This window comes from Brachionichthys hirsutus, chromosome 7 (genome assembly GCF_040956055.1).
Source record: "Brachionichthys hirsutus isolate HB-005 chromosome 7, CSIRO-AGI_Bhir_v1, whole genome shotgun sequence".
Classification (NCBI taxonomy): domain Eukaryota; kingdom Metazoa; phylum Chordata; class Actinopteri; order Lophiiformes; family Brachionichthyidae; genus Brachionichthys; species Brachionichthys hirsutus.
In genome coordinates, this window is record NC_090903.1 from 8,688,921 (window position 1) to 8,707,821 (window position 18,901).

The following is an 18,901-nucleotide window of genomic DNA, read 5'->3' on the forward strand; positions in this document are numbered from 1 at the left end:
AAAAATGTTTTGGGTTCATGTGAATACAGATTTGATAAAGTTTTGTCATCGTGAAATAGTTTTACAATTTTACTAATTTTGAACGCAGCACAATCAACAAAGGTCCCCGTCGAAACTCCTCCTTGTAAAACAATGATCTGAAAGTATTTGTAGTTAAAGCAAATCCGCGTTATAAGTCAGATGTGAATTATAAGGCAATGTTATATGTCTCATATGTGTGTTTATATATAACTAATGGATATCAGGAAGTCAAGACTAAAAAGATATACAGTACAGCGCTGTAGGTGGATGCTTGATTTCATTCTAACAGTAGGGGGGGCTCTTGCAAGAGATTACAGACCCGCTGTCCCACATTTGTCCGGTGATAATCTGCTCACCCTATTGGCAGCCAAGTCTCAAAGTGGTACTCAAATGGTAACATAAACATGAACGCTTTACCATTTGTGACTCATATTAGTGAACATTTTCAGTCACATTCACTCTACTGAACATTTTGAGTTTAATATACTGTTGGAAAGTTGTGTGAAGCTTCTTAGCATCCTAAAGACATTACAATATTGTCTTTGTGCTCATTAAGAAATATACATATCATATTGAACTGTCACTGAATGCAGTTTTAGTCCATACATGAGGTAAAATTAGAAAATGTGTTTATTTAGGAAAGACACAGAAAAGAAAGCTGTAAAAGTTACAGAAAGCTTTACAGTGAAATGGCATGTGCATATTTTATCTTAGCTCCACTTTTTTATTTTGGTTGTCAGATTGAGACAAAAAAAAATACAATTTAAACAAAACAAAATATATATTACAACCAAAAAAGGAATAGGCAGAAGCAATACTTATCCTATGTGTACAATGTACAGAGAACCGGAAAGCAGCAGCTTGTATTCAGAGGACAGCGGGCGAGTTGTCTTTCTTATTTGATGAAGACGAGGCGTTAACTGGTCTTTTTAATAACCTTTATTCGGAGCTTCCTTATTCTCCGTGGCCAGCGCTTCTGCGCATGCTCCACCTCTGTGGCATGCTGGGTAATGGAGTTCTTATTTAATAAAACTACTAACACCACAGCGGGTGAGACCAGTCGGCAGAGAGGAAGAATGGGCCGACTCGTTTGCACGAACGCTGACGGCATTCACTCAATCTGTTCAGCAATCTCGAGTAAATATTTACTTATTTATTTATTAAATATGATTCTTCAAAGGCCCCACTGCGCCCCCCCCCCCCCCTCCTCCTTCACCTCCCCATGCTGCGTGATGCGTTTCACGCCTGTGACCTCAGAGAGAGGCTGGCTGTCCTCCGGGATCCAACCCTCTCCTGCTCGGCACTCGGTGCAGGCTCCCTCACGGCCAAAGGGATGTGACTCGAATCTCTGAGTACATTTGGACTTTATGAAAATGCTGCGGGTCATTGTCGAGTCCGCAACTGGGATCCCCAGAAAGAAACTCGGAAGCCCCGACCCAATAGCTGCGATCATCTTTAGAGGTACCTTTGGCGAGGCTGTTTCTTTTTTCTACTGCATGCGCTTGAACTTTTTATTGGTTTGGTTGGATCATCTACACAATTCTTTTTATTTTTAGTCAGGGTTTTTGGAAATTACCTTCAAATATAGTGGTAAATTACAGTATGCATTAATTTCTACAGTTTAAATGTGATGATAATGACAGTGATTCACATACAGAACGGAGAGAATGCATCCTTATAAGGTTAGATTGCTACCAGAGACGTTTTTTTTTGACTGCATGGCTTTGACTTAGCTTTTTTCATGAATGAATTGCTTTAGTTGATTCAATTACATTCTGTCTTCTTTTAAAAATCAGCTAAGAGTTATTCTGCTAAGGAGTATGTTTCTTTTTTTCCTGTGTTCTGTGTTCCTGAAGTTTTCCTTGTGTTTTGATCGTTATTGTTCTTACAGGTGAAAAAAAGAAAACAAAAGCAATTGACAATGAATTGAACCCTGTTTGGAATGAAGTAAGCAAGCAAGCCATTTAAATGAATTGTGAAGTTTTTAAAGAGCTGTTCATTTATTTGGTAAATCATTTTTAAATCACATTTTGAACTATATGTTGCCGACTGATTGCAACCATCTCTTCCTGATGCTTACAGGTACTTGAATTTGATCTGAAAGGCTCTCCCTTGGATGGATCTTCATTCATCAATGTGGTTGTAAAAGACTATGAAACGATCGGCAAAGACAAGTATGTGTATTAAAAACACCGAATTGGGAAATTGGGACATTTTCATCTTAGTCATAACATTTATATCTTTTCAACTCATCTTTTTTTTTAATGCAATGAGCCCTCCTTCCTGCATGACAAATGACCGATCATTTAGACACATTCTTGGCTTCCGGGACGACAGCGTCTGAGTGAAAAATCACTGCTTCTGCAATCAGTCTATACACAACTCCCCCCCCTCTCCCACCGAAACACCCTCATGCTACAAGAACATGGTAGTTGGTTAAAGAGAAAAATGTAGTTTGATTTTTGACACGGTGTGAGATTGTAATCTGTCAAAGTTGTTGTTTCTAACAGTTTCGTGACAGCCACACTGCAGCATTCATAATAATAGTGCGGCAAAGTATCATGCTATAACTTACCCAAAAGTGTTAAATCACCAGGACTCGCTGTGACCTTGTTAAGACTTGCATCGTCAGTAAAGACTCCTCCACACTGCCTCATATCTGATACCGGGAATGTTGCCTTTAAAGGGAAGAATTCCACTTATTTTCTTGGAGTATTTCTTGGAGTATTTCTTGGAGTATTTCTTATTATCTACACTCAGACTGCAATATGTTTTATTGATTAATCTTTTTTTTTAAGCTCATTGATGCATCTTTTTTAACAGGCTATGTGTCTTTCTGAAGAGAGCAGATCAAACAATAGCGCTTCCACTGAGTCATCCTGGTGATTGATTGTGCATAGACTATATTTATCAGAATCGGAAAATGGCGTAGGGGTTAATGCACCCACCACAAATGCATTTAAATATTTTTCCACGATTACTGCCTGCATCTCATGAAGAAGGGGAGCTTGTGCTGGCTTGCCATTGGCACATCTGCGATGACTCACAGCCGAGCGCAGCCACTCCAACTTTGCAAAATCATGGCCGGTATAAATCTGCGGTGCTATCAAGATATGCCTTCTAATGCTTTGGGCCTTTTTGAAAATCCTAAATGACCTTCATTTAAAAGTGACATGTAAATATTACCTAAAGAATACCTGTATTTATTTGCCAGGAAAGTCATCATCTGCAGTTAAAAAGTCAGTTTCTATACTTCAGAATAGTTTCCACGTCCTTTCCACGTTCGTTGGAGGGTCCTGTGTAAAACCCGAGTCTATTTCAACCAGTCCCTTCATGTGTCATCTGCAGTTGATGACACAGCTGACCTTGTTTCCAACAATAACTCCAACTGTATTTAAACGTTGGCCAATTATAAATTAACAACAGAGAAAAAGAGGGAAGCAAAGGAGAGACTGAGATCATGATTGTGATTGTGCTGCTCTCATGTTACTCACCCGCCTTCTTGGCTCTTTATTTATCTCCTCTAAAAAAGGGCACTGAGCAACCAGCACATGCCTGTGGTGGATGTTAAGTGTTTCCAGCCTTCTTTTTTGTCTTGTGCACTTTTTTTTGTCATCTTAGGGGCCGGCCTTATAAAAGCAGCAGGTCCTTGTCACACAATAAAGAACATTTGCTCTCTCAAAAGATGGTGCAGCTGCTTCTAAACGGTTCTTCTACTGAATGTGTCCATTGAAGGGAATGCTTGTCTCAGGGGAAAAATAGTCAGCACACGTATTGACTGTTAGATCAGTCATTTCACTGGACTGTGGATATAGTTTGAGATAATTATAGTCAATATGTGACGTGTTGCAATAATGTGTGTTCTTAATCGCTGTTGCCGCGTGACTTCTGTTTCATGGAAACAGCAACAGCTTCGGTGTCGTTGCTTGATTTGTCTTGAAATGCGAAGAAGCAAAATTGGGAAGTGGAAACTTCCATCATCGATTAGCTGACATTCACTATGTGTGATTGTCTAATCTAAGGAGTATTTGTGTGATTGCTTTTCAGGTTCATTGGATCAGCCCGAATCTCCCTGAGAGATTTGGCCAGTGGTCAAGTGAAGTCACTCCCGTCTAAGAATGTGCCCTTGATGACTGAAAAGCAGCAAGCTGTTGGGGTGAATACATCCAGCCAATTACAGATCACATGTGTTAATCTGTATATGACACTATTTTACAACCTGGACTATCAACTAAGGCAGTTACAGTGATGGGAATGGATCATGCTAAGTATCTCCCTATGCAGATAGTAGTTGAATTGTTAATATCATGTGATGTGAGAATCAAACAGTAAGAGCAGATAATGCAAACTGAGAGAACCTCAATTCTTTCAGGCAACCATAGATTTGATCATCGGCTATGAACCCCCTGCCAGCGCCACCCCAAACCTAAATGACCAGCACGACGGAGACCCATCTCACGTGGATGCTGGTAAGGTACCAGTTAAGAAATTAAAAGTCTGAATGAAATGTTTGTTCTTTTCACCCCTCCCCCCAAACGCCCTGTCTTTAAATATATCTTAATAATTCTGAAACTCCATCATAAATTAATGAAATTGCACATATCGCAATATTTTATTGGGTGTTTTTTTTTTAAACTCGATATTTACATGTGTGAATATTCATATAACAAGGTTTGACTCCTGAAGTGTTTTAATTGTTCCATCACACACAGGGTGTATAGAAAGAAGAACACCACATGTGTTGGACTCTTTCATTCTGAGGAATGTTGTGATTATTTTGGTTTTTGTGAAAGGAGGCAGCGATGATGATGATGATGATGGGGGGGAGGCGGATGGCGAGGGAGGAGGTCGAGATGGGAACCTTGAGGGTTCTGCCGCACAAAGCCAGCCGGGGAAACCCAGTCACAAGCACGTCCGTCTCAGCCGTAAAAGACAGAGAGCCCTGGCCAATAAGCCTCAGGACTTCCAGGTATTGTCTCATTTTTGATTTCCCTTTTCCTGGAATAATCCCAAATGCACTCTTTGGGGCATAAATCTCTTTTGTGGATCATGTGAATGTCAGCTAGAGGCTGATGCCTCTTCAAAAAGCGCCCAGATAAACCGTCTCCCTGCCATGTCCAGATCCGTGTCCGGGTCATCGAGGGCCGACAGCTGCCCGGAAACAACATCAAACCAGTGGTGAAGGTGAATCTATGTGGACAGACCCACAGGACTAGAATTAGAAGAGGAAACAACCCATTCTTTGACCAGGTAAAGAGTCCATCCCCAAAAATAAAATAAATGACTCAGAGACTGTCTGTGTTTGCGTTTCATCTTGCTGATCTATTCTTAACTTTCTCTTGCCTTCAACCTTTGCTACTTAATCTATAGCTTTTATAAACCTCTTCCTTATTTAGCTCCCTATCTGCTGCATCTTCAGCTTTTTTTTTTATTCTCATTCTCACATTGACACATTCTAATTCTTCTCACATACCTTTTTCCTGGTCTCGTTTTTTTTGCCAAACCATCTAAACTTCATAAACTGTAAGTCTGACATCAAAAGTATTCAGCGATCAGTGAAATAAATACTCATCCATTTATCCATCGCTGCTTCTTTTGTGTCCCCCCAGATGTTTTTCTACAATGTTAACATGCTACCCTCAGAACTGTTCGATGACAGCGTTAGTCTCCGGGTGCGTACATCGTTCCTTTCATTCCACGGCGTTCATTGTGTTCTTTTAAAATCAGGGGATTTCTGTCTGCTGAAGCTGTGATGCTGTGATTTTTTTTTTCTCAACAGGTTTATGACTCCTTCTCCCTCAGAGCTGACAGTCTAATGGGAGAGTTTGAGGTAGGCCAGTGCTTATCTCTTTGTTATCTTTGAAGGATTCCACTGCGTAATGTCTTGTGTTTCTTGCTGACACAGGTGGATGTTGGCTTCATCTATGATGAACCAGGTAAGCATTCAGATATGCTTTTGTAGATTATATGTTTTTGGATGCGTTTCATACTTTTCCCGTGCCCAGGTCACGCCATAATGAGAAAATGGCTCCTCTTGAGCGATCCCGATGACTCCAGCTCTGGGGCCAGAGGTTACCTGAAAGTCAGCATATTTGTCATGGCCACTGGGGACGAGCCGCCGGTGTGTGTGGATCTTTGAATAACTTACCATTATAATTGATTTCTAGTAAATGCAGATGAGAAATCAGTCTCGAAAAGAACTCAAATAAATAACTGCTCTTGTCTTTACTCTGTTTCTGTGCGGGTCCAGACCGAGAGGAGAGAGATAAGTGAGCAGGATGACATAGAGAGCAATCTGTTGGTGCCGGCTGGGATTGCATTGCGATACGCCACGCTCAGCCTCAGAGTCTACCGAGCTGAGGATGTACCTCAGAGTAAGTCACCCATATAGGTGTGTAGTCATTGTTGTTAGAAGTTAGATCTTACTGAAAGCCTCTGTTTACTCTGCAGTGGACGATGCCTTCGTTCAGACGGTGAAACAGGTCTTCGGAGGCGGTGGAGATAAGAAGAACTTGGTGGATCCCTATCTAGAAGTCAGCTTTGCTGGCAAGAGGGTACAATTCTAACATTATTTTTTAATGTTCTTAATGCATGACTGCTGTTATTGCTCAACTAGCAATATATTTGCTTTAGCTGTGCACCAAAATCATTGAGAAAAATGCCAACCCGGAGTGGAACCAACTCATTAACCTTCAGGTCAAGGTATGAAAGACACTCATTAAGATGTCAAATTTAAATGAACGTCATAAATGAAAACATGCACCTGTCTGCGTGTCCAGTTCCCATCCATGTGTGAATGCATCAAGTTGACACTGTATGACTGGTAAGAGCGAAAATTCATTCATGCACAAAAGCACTCGTGTCGGAGTCATCAGCCACCGTGTGATGCGTCACTTTTCTCTCTGCAGGGATTGTTTAACCAAGGACGACGCCATAGGAACGGCCTTTTTGAATCTGAGCACAATGTCTTCCTCTGGTGGAGAAATTGAAGGTAGTACTAATTTGTTACCCTCGCCGAAGGGGAGGCGAGGGTATTGCAAATGGGTGCGTTTGTCTGTTTGTATGTTTGTCTGTCTGTCCGAGCGCATAACTCAAAAACTAGTAACCCAATCGACTTGAAATCTTTACACAAGCAAGGTTCTGTCCGTGGCTCAGTCCTCCCCGAGAATGGCATTGATCCGGATCTGGATCCAGATTCTAGAATTATTTTTACATTTGGAATTGTGCCTGTGCTGTAAACTGTCACTTTAAGAGGGAGGGACACGAATGGCATGATGGGAAAAAGAGTCCAGAAGGTGTCTTGTAGTACGTTCCGGAGCAGCAAGCTAGAGCAGGTTCGGCCCCTCTGATCCGGAAGCCCTGTTTACTGTCTCACAAGATCGAATAGTCTATTGGAGGCGAGGGTCTGCAATCTCTGATTGTCGTTTTCTAGTTATTTTTGTAATGATTGGAACTTGTTCGTTCCCCTTTTCGATATTGTTATTTAACGTTGTTTTATGCTTCCTTTGCCCTTTGGAAACAGTCCCTCGGGCAGAAACCTCCAACGCGGTGTCTGAATGTACGTAACAAACCGGCATGTTTTATGTTTTGTCATCAGATTAAAACAAAGTAACTCTTGCTCTGTATCTTAAAAAAAAAAGCCAAAAGAAACTGATTTTAACATTTTACAGTCTCCATAACTCTGCTTCCATTTGTGTATTTATTTGTATTTTATCACACAGCTTAATGGATAATAAGCCTTGGAACTGTGTGTGCGTGTGTGTGCATGTGTCACAGTGAGCACCGCAGCCTCAGAGATTGGTTTCCTCCCAGTGTTTGGGCCTTGCTACATCAACCTCTACGGAAGCCCAAGAGAATTTACCGGCCTGCCCGACCCATACGAGGAACTCAACTTTGGAAAGGTGAGACTAGCCTGTTAGCTCCCAGTAGAGGAATCCGTGTTTATTGATGCATGACAGTACTGCATTTGTATATTTTTTGACCTTCCAATCGGTTTCAGGGTGAAGGGGTTGCTTACAGGGGGAGAATCCTCGTTGAGTTGTCCACACATCTGGATGGGAAGAGTGATAAGAATGTGGATGATATTTCCAGAGACGACATCCTGGTGTCGCAGGTATACACTGAGCTATAACCCAATGCTTTCTCTTCGTATACTTGCTTTACATTGTTACTTTTATGTAACGGATGGCCCAATAATTTAGATGATAAATTATTGTAATCTGTTTGATTATGTTTTTCCTTGCCAACATAAGCAGTTCAATGCCAAATAGGCGGGAAATAACTGAGGCAGGATGTTTTAACTGACTGGGGGGGGGGGGGACTTAATCTCTAATGGTGGTGCATGCTCTGCGATTCAGAAATATCAGCGGAGGAGGAAGTACTCTCTGTGCGCTGTGTTCCACGGTGCATGCATGCTTCAGGAACCGGGCGAGCCTATCCAGTTTGAGGTCAGCATTGGTAACTATGGTAACAAGCTGGACTCAACCTGCAAGCCCCTGTCGTCCACCACCCAGTTCAGCTTTGCTGTTTTTGATGGTATGAAAACTACCTAGAAGGACTCTAAAACAACACAGGCAAATAGACCGTGTGCACCAAAAGCATTAAATTTAAGTTTATAGAAGGCAATCAATCAAATTGATGACAATAATCGGTGAAATGTGCCATTGCAACTGTTCTGCAGCAGCTGACATTGAACTCGTCTTTAGTTCACCACATTGTAATTTTGGGTTCAAGGGTGCATGAAGCCAAAGTGTGGAGCAAACAGCTTGGTCTGTAACCAGTGTTTAAAATGAATGATTTATTTTGTGTCTCACAGGTAATCACTATTATTACCTGCCCTGGGCCGACACTAAGCCGGTAGTGATTCTTACGTCATACTGGGAGGACATCAGCCACCGTCTGGATTCTGTCAACGTTCTTCTCTTCATTGCTGAGAGACTGGTGAGAATGAATTATATGCCCTAATATTGTTTGCGTCTCTGCATGTAGAAATACTGAGTCATATATGCTTTTATTTGTTGATATGTGATTTATTGCAGGAGTCCCACCTCACCTCTTTGAAAACCGCCATCTTGGCCAAACTACCCGAGACACGTTTAGCAGAGATTTGGCTCAAACTCATCAACCACACGATAGAGGACCTAAGCAAGTACGATAGGACCGATGACACGCCGCTTCCGCTTTGGTGCTGCATGAAGCAATGCTATGATTTAACTTATGTAGAAACTATCGGTGCTTCTCAGTCCTTTGATTTTCCTTTTACCTTAAATTGAGCCTTACTTTCATTGACAAACCTTTGACAGTTTCCAGCTTCCAGCGGTGGAGGGAAGACCCAACGTGACGGCTCTGGATCTTCAGATGAAAATCCTGCGTGATGCTGCTGTGAATAGCATCGTGCGGATGGCCGTCTGCATGAGGGAGGAAGCCACCGACGTCAAGGACACTGTCGGTGACATTGAAGACTGGTTGGACCGAATCAAGCAGTTGGCAGACGAGGTCAGGGCAATTGAAACGGCCTTCGGGCGTGTGTGCAGATCAGTTATCAAAGAGGATTATGTAGCTCATTCGCATTGTAACTGAAAAGCTGCGTGTCGCCACCAGCCTCAGAACAGCATGCCAGATGTGATCATCTGGATGCTAAGAGGAGATAAGCGGGTGGCTTATGCAAGAGTCCCGGCCAATGACATTCTCTACTCCAGCTTCAGTGAACAGGGTCACGGCAAACACTGTGGGCAGACCCAGACCATCTTCCTGCAGGTACAGAACATTCACATTCACTAACTGCTTTAATATAAATGTCACAGGTCTCACTGGTGACTGTTTGTTTGTCAGTACCCCATGGACAAAAATAAAGGTGTTAAGATCCCCGTTCAGCTTCGGGCCAACATGTGGCTTGGCCTCTCTGCCCATGAAAAGAAGTTTAACAGCTTCTCAGAGGGAAACTTCAGTGTTTACGCGGAAATGGTACGGTAGCTACTGCATATCTGAAATGAGTGTGTGCAGCGTGTGCGTGCCGATCCCTGATACACACTCGCTTCGTTTCCACAGTATGAGAACCAGGCCCATGTGCTCGGTAAGTGGGGGACCACCGGCCTGGTCGGGCGCCATAAGTTCTCAGATGTGACTGGGAAAGTGAAGCTAAAAGGAGAGCGCTTTCTGCCGCCCCGTGGATGGGAGTGGGAGGAAGACTGGTTTGTTGACCCTGAGCGAGGGTAAGGTTAAGTGTTACACAGATAATAACAGCTGGACTTGTGCAAACATCCCGTCATTACTGTGCATTCGTGCGTGTTCCGGAATCCTGTTCGTGTTTCAACTCCGTTCTCCATTAATTAGGAGCTGTCTAAAGTCAGCGCTTGTATCAGCTTCAGAGCCATAACAGGAACATAATAACAGGAAATGAATGAAAAGGAATTTCAATTTTGGCTGGGGGTTTTGGTTTAAGAATGTCTGCCGGCCTCTGCGGGGCCTGCGTCCCCCCCCCCAGAGTTCCCCTCCATCGCCTGATCTTAAAAGCTTCTCATCGATGGTGTCCTGCTTCATCCCACAGCCTGTTGACTGAAGCAGACGCGGGTCACACAGAGTTCACAGAGGAAGTCTTTCAAAATGAAACACGTTTCCCTGGGGGGGAGTGGAAACCCGCTGAGGAGCCTTGTACCGACGTGGTGCGACACACACACACACACACGTGGCATTTATACAGCCCTATTTCTTTTATATTTGTTCAGAATCTGTTTCCCGAAATATGCACTTCATTTCTCTCTCTGTGCTCTCTCTGTGCTTCGTAGAACGGAGAAAAGACTCAAAGCCCGGCAGACTTTGATTGCCCGCCAGGATGGACCTGGGAGGATGGGTGGAGCTTCGACATAAACAGGGCTGTGGATGAGAGAGGTAAGGCAAACACTAAAACTGTAATACACGATCACGCTCGTCTTTTTGTGTTTGAATCAAGCCTCACCAGGTCTGCGTGTGTCTTTTGGCATTAGGTTGGGAATACGGGATCACCATTCCTCCCGACGATAAGCCCAAATCCTGGGTCGCAGCAGAGAAGATGTACCACGTCCATCGCAGGAAGAGACTTGTGAGACCAAGGAGGAAGACATCTGATCAAAAGCCTGCCGCTGAGGTGAGGAAGAGGAGGCAGGAGATGAGAGAGAAAAACAGAATGGGAGAAGTTATGCTACATTCTCATCCTGACTTTGCCCTTGTCTCTTCTACAGAGGCGAGAAACAGGAGAAGGCTGGGAGTACTCTTCCCTGATTGGCTGGAAGTTCCACAGGAAGGAGCGCACCTCTGACACGTTTCGCCGTCGCCGCTGGAGAAGAAGAATGGTCCCGTCAGACTGCATCGGGGCCTCTGCCATTTTCAGACTGGAAGGAGCGTTAGTGAGTCCCTTACAAATGCTGTTGTTGTTTATTGCTATATTGTTATTGCCGTTAATGAATCATATCCTTTCACGTTGTCTTGCATGTGCTTGTTCCTGCCCGGTGTGAATCACTTGGGAATGTTATTTATCATTTTTGTCTCCGACAGGGGGTCGATGTTGACGAGAAGGTCAGTAAAACGGACCGAGCCAAAGTATTTGGCGCCAACACACCCACCGTTTCCTGCCACTTTAGCCGTAAGTAGTTTAATCAGATTAAGTTCAGTCTGTCGCTAATCATTCTTGAAACTTCCCGACAGGCTTTAATGCAAGATAAGCATATCCGGGGGGGCGGGGGGTCTGTTTTTGGCTGTGATTTAGTTAACCTGCTAAGAGATGATATCTCCCTTCAGGGTCTTCCATTTACCACCTGAGGGTGTACGTCTATCAGGGAAGGAATCTTTGTGCCATGGACAAAGACAGCTTCTCGGGTAAGCAGAGAACTTTTAATTCTGGGAAATTAGATCAAGTAGAAGCCCAAACCAAGAGGAATAAACTACGGCAAACATCAAACGACTCTGTGCCCTATTCCAGATCCCTACGTCCATGTATCATTTCTTCATGTCAGCAAGACCACAGAAGTCATACGGGCCACCCTGAATCCCACATGGGATCAGACTCTCATCTTTGAGGACATTGAAATCTACGGCGACCCCCAAACTATCGCCCGCAATCCCCCCGATGTGGTGCTGGAGCTGTACGACAGTGATCAAGTCGTATGTCGTGCATTTCATCTGTCAGACTTGCAAACTAATTACAGTTTTACGCTACAGACCCCCCCGTAGCTCCTGAATGTCATCAGTCTCGCTGTTTGTGTGGCTTCATTTGAATTCAAAGGGTAAAGACGAGGCCATGGGTCGCTGTATATGCCCCCCGATTGTAAAACTGAACCCCAGTGTGGCTGTCAGCCCTAAACTGCTGTGGCTCCCAGTCACCAAGAAGGGCCGCAACGCTGGGGAGATGCTGCTGGCTGCCGAGCTCCTGCTGAAAGACAAGGTGAAGCAGGCACTGGCTAATTTAGACATTCCAAATTGACTTGGCAGAACTGCACTAAGGAAGCGATGCTTTGCGTTGCCCCGCAGGTGAAGGATGGAGATCTGCCCCTTGTACCACCTCGGCGGGGGGAGAGGCTCTATATGGTTCCGCAGGGAATCAGGCCAGTCGTGCAGCTCACCGCAATTGAGGTACACAATCAAGCCATCTTGCTGTTGAGCTAAATGAATTCCCTTCGTGCACATTACATGATTGGACAAGACCAGCCCAACCCTAACATTTTTGATTCTTGTTTATGATCTGTTTCTCCAGCCTTCCTTTCAAGCATCCCCTACGCCAGTCCCTCAGTCTGCACATACTCGTCTCGTGTTCAAACATGTCTTGATGTGTTCTTTTGTTCTGTTTTTTGACCCAGGTTTTGACTTGGGGCTTGAGGAACATGAAGACCTACCAGCTGGCCACAGTTTCCTCTCCCAGTTTGATTGTGGAATGCGGCGGGGAGATTGTTCAGACTGCTGTCATCAGGAACTTCAAGAAGAACCCCAACTTCCCCGGATCGGTTCTGCTACTCAAAGTGGTAAGAACCTTCCAAGCCTTTATGTACATGACAGTCAGACACTTCTAAATATTGCATGTTTATATTTGACGTGTCTGTGTTATTTTCACCCAGCTTCTCCCCAAAGAGGAGATGTACACCCCACCCATCGTGCTGAAGGTGATCGACCACCGACCATTTGGCAGGAAACCCACAGTGGGTCAGTGTACCATCGACTGCCTGGAGGAGTTCCGCTGTGATCCATATCGTATTAACAGTGATGTCTGCATGTCTGCTAGAGGTATATATATATATACACACACACACACACAGACACACACTGAAGCAGATAAACTTCTATTATCTTACTGTAAACTGTTTCTGTTGGTTTTGCAGTGGCAATGATAGCTGCTGCCCAGGGCGATGTTGTCATCAACGTTGAGGAGATCTCCGAGGTACATAATAATGATAATAATAATAATAATAAGGGTAGGAGACAATATTTTCACATCAACGTGTTCTTCTTTTACTAAACACTTTCTTTGTCTCCCATTTGTAGCTTACAGCAGAAAAGGTGAGATTTTCCATTTTCTCTTCTTTTTTTATTGCATTTACAAAAATTGTCATTTGATATTTTCCATTTCCCAGGAGGAGGAAGCGGTAGACTGGTGGAGTAAGTTTTATGCCTCAGTTGGAGATCAGGAAAAGTGCCAGCCTTATCTGAAAAAGGGATATGACAAACTACAGGTGATAACTTGTCCTCACGCGGTACAAAAGAACTGATTTAATCGTACACCTACATACTGCAATGCTAGTATATAATAATACAGTCAAACATTGGGTAGATTTATTAGTTCTTAGAATGAAAACATCAAGACAAATGTTGGAAATCTTTACAAATAAGCCGTTAAGTAGAAATCTTAGATCAATGAAAGCTTCACATTTCTATGGTGTGTTTGTGTTATTGTGTCATTAGGTCTATAACACTGAACTAGAGGAAGTCGCACCGTTCCAGGGTCTCACTGATTTCTGCAGCACTTTCAAACTTCAGCGAGGGAAAAGTGAAGATGAGGAAGATGACCCCTCCATTGTTGGAGAGTTCAAGGTGAACACACCCTGCCAGTCAGCTTCCCATTATACCTCAAATGTACAATAACATGGATCACTTTGCTGTTGCATGGATGATTTTTTTTCTTTTCTAATCTGTTGTTCCCATCAATAAATTCTGTTATTCCCATCAATAAATTATAAGACTATTGCTTAATCTCTCCATCAAAATGATCCGGTGCTCTCTTTCAGAATTAAAACCAAATAATCCTCTATGTTCTGATAATCCAACGTCACCCTGGCAGGAACTGTAGTCTGTTAACTTGTTGTGCTGTGATATTCAGGGCGCATTCAAGATCTACCCACTGTCTGATGACCCAGGGGTGCCGGCGCCACCCCGTCAATTCATAGAACTTCCTGAGAGCGGACCTCAGGAGTGTCTGGTCAGGATCTACGTGGTGCGCTGTCTTGACCTGCAGCCTAAGGACACCAATGGCATGGTGAGTTTTGTCTTAAGGTACAACAGGACCACCATTCCAGTTATGCATATCATATAGATGGGTGACAATCGTGATCTAGATTTTTGGCAAACAAATCTGTGACGCTACTGAAGCTGAGCTCATATGTTCTGCTCTCTTTTTCCAGTGCGACCCATACATTAAGATTTCACTGGGGAGGAAAACACTGGATGACAGAGATAACTACAAGCCAAACACCCTAAATCCCGAGTTTGGGAGGTGGGACGGAAACACCTCACCGAGTAGAGAAACACCCCCCCCCCAAAAAAAAAACACACTACATGATACTCTCCCTTTTTCTACAGGATGTTTGAGCTGCCCTGCTTCATTCCTCAAGACAAGGACCTGAAGATTGCAGTATACGACTATGACTTACTGAGCAGAGATGAGAAAGTGGGCGAGACGGTCATTGATTTGGAGAACAGACTCCTGTCTCGTTTCCGGTCATGCTGCGGCCTGCCACAGACATACTGTGTGTAAGTATTCCATTCTTAATTCATGCACACTGTAAATACCACACCCACAGCACGGTCTCTGCATTCTGCATAGGTCAGGGACTACTTTTATAATCTTTACTATTTATTCATAGCCAATCATATGCTATTATCATTTTATTGCAGTTCAGGGGTGAATCAGTGGCGAGACCAGCTGAAGCCTTGCCAGATCCTCCAGCATGTGGCGAAGGTGAGGGGCATCGCTTCTCCACGCATCGAGGGCGATGGACGCTCACTGACCTTGACGGGGAAACAATACAACCTGCACGATTTTGGTACTGCTATTGGTGAAAACCAAAAGTGATCTTATTTCTAGTAGTATTATTTACATATATCTGCTACAGCGATGGCGCTTCGGATATCTTTTCATTCTCGGCTGTTGTGATCTTCCGTGTCGTTCTCAGAGGCAAACACTGTGATTCACTCCCACTTGGGCCCAGCCAGCGAGAGACTGGCCCTGCACGTCCTCAGAGCCCAGGGCTTGGTGCCAGAGCACGTCGAGACCAGAACCCTCTGCAGCTCCCACCAACCCAACCTGTCGCAGGTTAGAACTGCGGCTCATTCACCAGAAATAAATCACCAGCGGAATTTTGTGTGACGTGAACATGTTAATCGTGTTATGTGACACCTTTGTTTAAAAATACTCTTGTCCGCAAATGCAGGGGAAAATTCAAATGTGGGTTGACATTTTCCCTAAAAGCCTTGGTTTGCCAGGGCATCCATGCGATATCACTCCACGCCAAGCCAAGAAGTAAGAGTCGCTTGGCTAAATGTTTTGTTTTTCTTCTTCATCATAATGCATTAACAGCATTAACAGTTTATTATAAACAGGTACTTCCTGCGAGCCATTGTGTGGAACACAACTGATGTCACTCTGGACGAAACAAGTGTCACTGGGGAAAACATGAGTGACATCTATGTGAAAGGGTACATCACTCTTATCTGTGCCGTTGAACATGTACTGTATGAATGCAGTACTTGCATGAGTATTTGTATTTCTGCCTGATGAACTCATTCACGAGCTAACAGCTCGCCTGAAGCCGACACTGCTGCATTTCCTAGATGGATGCCAGGAATGGAGGAGCAGAAGCAGAAGACTGACGTCCATTACAGATCCTTGGACGGTGATGGGAATTTCAACTGGAGGCTCATCTTTGGGTTCGACTACCTGCCTGCAGAACAGCTGTGTGTTGTCTCGAGAAAGGTGAGTAAGAATGTTGAGGAGAGACAAAGCATTAGAATATGAATATTTATAACGATAGAATTTTTGTGATGGTGTGATGACAGCTAAACAAAGTTCATATATTTTCCCAGGAACACTTTTGGAATCTGGACAAAACGGAATTTAGGACTCCCCCTAAACTGATCATCCAGATATGGGACAATGACAAATTCTCTTTGGATGACTACTTAGGTAAATCAGCATTTAAATTACCCCCCCTTTTATGCCATACCAGATGCGCTGAAGGCTTTGAAAATGAACTCCAGCAAATTAATATTAAAAATAGAAGAACATTTTCCATGTATCTGTCTGAGACAGGTTCAGTTGAGCTGGATCTACTCAACCTGATCCCTCCTGCTAAGAGCCCAGAAAAGTGCAGCATAAAGATGTTGCCAGGAATGGCAGGCTCATCGTCTACAAAGAAACCACTGCCCAACTCGCTCTTCTCCCAGAAGTCTGTACGAGGCTGGTGGCCCTGCACGATCGAGCAAGAAGGAAAACATGTGCTTGCTGTATGTCTTTCTCCACATAACAGTCCCTCGTTACACGTACTTGTAGCTCGGTTACTGTTTCATTCTGTGTTTCAATATTTCACAGGGCAAAGTGGAGATGACACTGGAAATAGTGGAAGAGAGCGAGTTTGACGAGAGACCTGCTGGGAAAGGCAGAGATGAGCCCAACATGAATCCCAAACTGGAATATCCCAAGTAATGAATCCGAGTCATTTAAATAATATTTTGTCCTTGTTTATTCCTCTCTTTTTCCCTATAAATTCCTTGAGGTAAACTTATATTATGTGATTGGATCTCTCTTTCTCCGCTCAACAGTCGCCCTGACACGTCCTTCTTCTGGTTTACAAACCCCTGCAAGACCATGAAGTTCATAATTTGGCGCAGATTCAAATGGATTTTCATTATAGCAATTGTCCTTCTGCTGGTGATCTTGTTCCTCGGGATCCTGTTTTACTCCTTACCGGTAAAACAACATTGTCTGTTAATTTGATTATTTATACATTACAGAAACAACCACAATAACCTTTTACGCATCAGATATGTTGTTTTTCATGGTATTTTGTTGTTGTTGAACTGAGTGAATTCTAATGTCTATTCCACATCCACAGAACTACATCTCAATGAAGATTGTGAAGCCCTTCTCTTAAGGACCATCGTATAAATGTCATCTGCTGTCCTGCTGCAGAATCCACAGTTTCCAGAATTTTCTTCAGTCCTGCTTCCTTTAGAAATAAACAGCACATTCCAGTCGTAATGCAATGGTATACAGTATTCATATATATATATATATATATATATTCAGCATTTTCTTCTCATTCTCAAGCCTGCATGATTTCTATTTTACTTTCTCATGCTTACATTTTGTATAGAAAATGTATTGTATGTTTAGTTGTGTATGTTGTAGAAAACAAAATGAAAATGTTTCATATAAGTGCCTGAGAACTGCGTTAACTTGTGGAAAAAGGGTAGAATATGTCTCCTTTAAATTTCAGGAAATTGAGTTTCTTAAGTTTTTCAGCCCCTGCAGGAATAAATGGAAGTTGATTATTCCTTTCTATTGATTTGAAGCACTCGAATTTTGATTCCCTTCCATCAGTCGTCGTAGTTTTACCCTCAGCGACAGCGGAACAAAAAAGCTCAGATGATTTCCAAGTCGGAGGTTATTGTGGGGGACAACAACCGGAAGGTGACAAATGCTTTTTGTAGCGTTAGCTCTCTGCGCACGTGAAGCCCTTTGACTGTAAAACATGTGGGAAACAATTCATAAAAAAATCTGATTTGAGAGTCCACATGAGAATCCACACTGGTGAGAAGCCCTTTGACTGTAAAACATGTGGGAAACTATTCATAAAAAAATCTGATTTGAATGTCCACATGACAATATAAATGGGAAAAGCCTGACAGTTTAAATGTGTGAAAAACCTTTCAGTTACGCCACATGAAATGTGTCCACCCTGGGGGGAAGGCCTCCCTTTGACATATCTATGAAAAAATATATTTAGTATATGAATTGAGAATTTTCTGAGATTTTTGTAAGATGGAGCACAACGAGTTGGTCTCTTTCAAAAGGATTGCTGAGAATTGAACTTTGTCTTCAGGAACCTGTTATGTAGAAATATCTGTTCTTGAATGTTGATTGTGTTGAATACTTTACTCATGACTATCATTCTGTATGAATATATTAAAAATCACTTTGTTTTCTGACCGCAGAGAAATTATTGAAAGTGGTCAGCAACCAGAAATGGAAGTTGTTGCAAAGGACATTCTTTTAAAGGTCCCATATTATGAAAAAACTCACTTTTCCCATGTTTCTACACTATTATGGTGATTTTGGGTCCTTATCCAAGTAATTCGTTACACTACTCATTACTGGTAAAAAGTAATATTAATACTTTAAGTTACTAGTTGCTTTAGTTACTTTCCCAACACTGTCTATAAAGACATACTGGTATAACTACACCTGATGGCCCACGTTTCTTTTTTCTCAGATTTATATCCCCGTCCTCTTTAATATTTTCACGACAGTAAACTCCTTTTTGACCCAGTTGCCAGGATACCAATTTATAATCCCACCCCCATTCTCAAGAAGCATGCTGTGATTCGTCAGATTTACTGCCGTCAATGTGTGGCGTCTGCCTAC

The 18,901-nt window shown here is 43.0% G+C and overlaps 1 protein-coding gene across 1 annotated transcript; it reads left to right on the forward strand.

Moving 5' to 3' along the window:
• The first annotated feature begins 1,394 nt into the window (after positions 1-1,394).
• On the forward strand, positions 1,395-18,418 carry myofl (myoferlin like). Its single transcript, XM_068740928.1, has 53 exons — positions 1,395-1,482; positions 1,913-1,968; positions 2,104-2,195; positions 4,069-4,177; positions 4,394-4,490; positions 4,818-4,990; positions 5,143-5,271; positions 5,631-5,693; positions 5,801-5,851; positions 5,927-5,957; positions 6,027-6,142; positions 6,272-6,395; positions 6,472-6,575; positions 6,655-6,723; positions 6,801-6,844; positions 6,930-7,012; positions 7,798-7,922; positions 8,021-8,134; positions 8,379-8,556; positions 8,837-8,961; positions 9,060-9,169; positions 9,324-9,516; positions 9,622-9,777; positions 9,853-9,984; positions 10,069-10,232; positions 10,568-10,682; positions 10,806-10,908; positions 11,004-11,143; positions 11,238-11,402; positions 11,551-11,638; positions 11,794-11,871; positions 11,975-12,156; positions 12,278-12,436; positions 12,523-12,624; positions 12,849-13,010; positions 13,104-13,269; positions 13,365-13,423; positions 13,528-13,542; positions 13,617-13,715; positions 13,945-14,073; positions 14,360-14,515; positions 14,661-14,752; positions 14,839-15,009; positions 15,154-15,302; positions 15,432-15,571; positions 15,690-15,778; positions 15,859-15,954; positions 16,090-16,231; positions 16,342-16,441; positions 16,568-16,761; positions 16,847-16,956; positions 17,077-17,224; positions 17,370-18,418. The coding sequence occupies exons 1-53, from the start codon at positions 1,395-1,397 to the stop codon at positions 17,406-17,408; spliced, it is 6,114 nt and encodes a 2,037-aa protein (XP_068597029.1). The 3' UTR covers positions 17,409-18,418.
• The last annotated feature ends 483 nt before the right edge of the window (positions 18,419-18,901 follow it).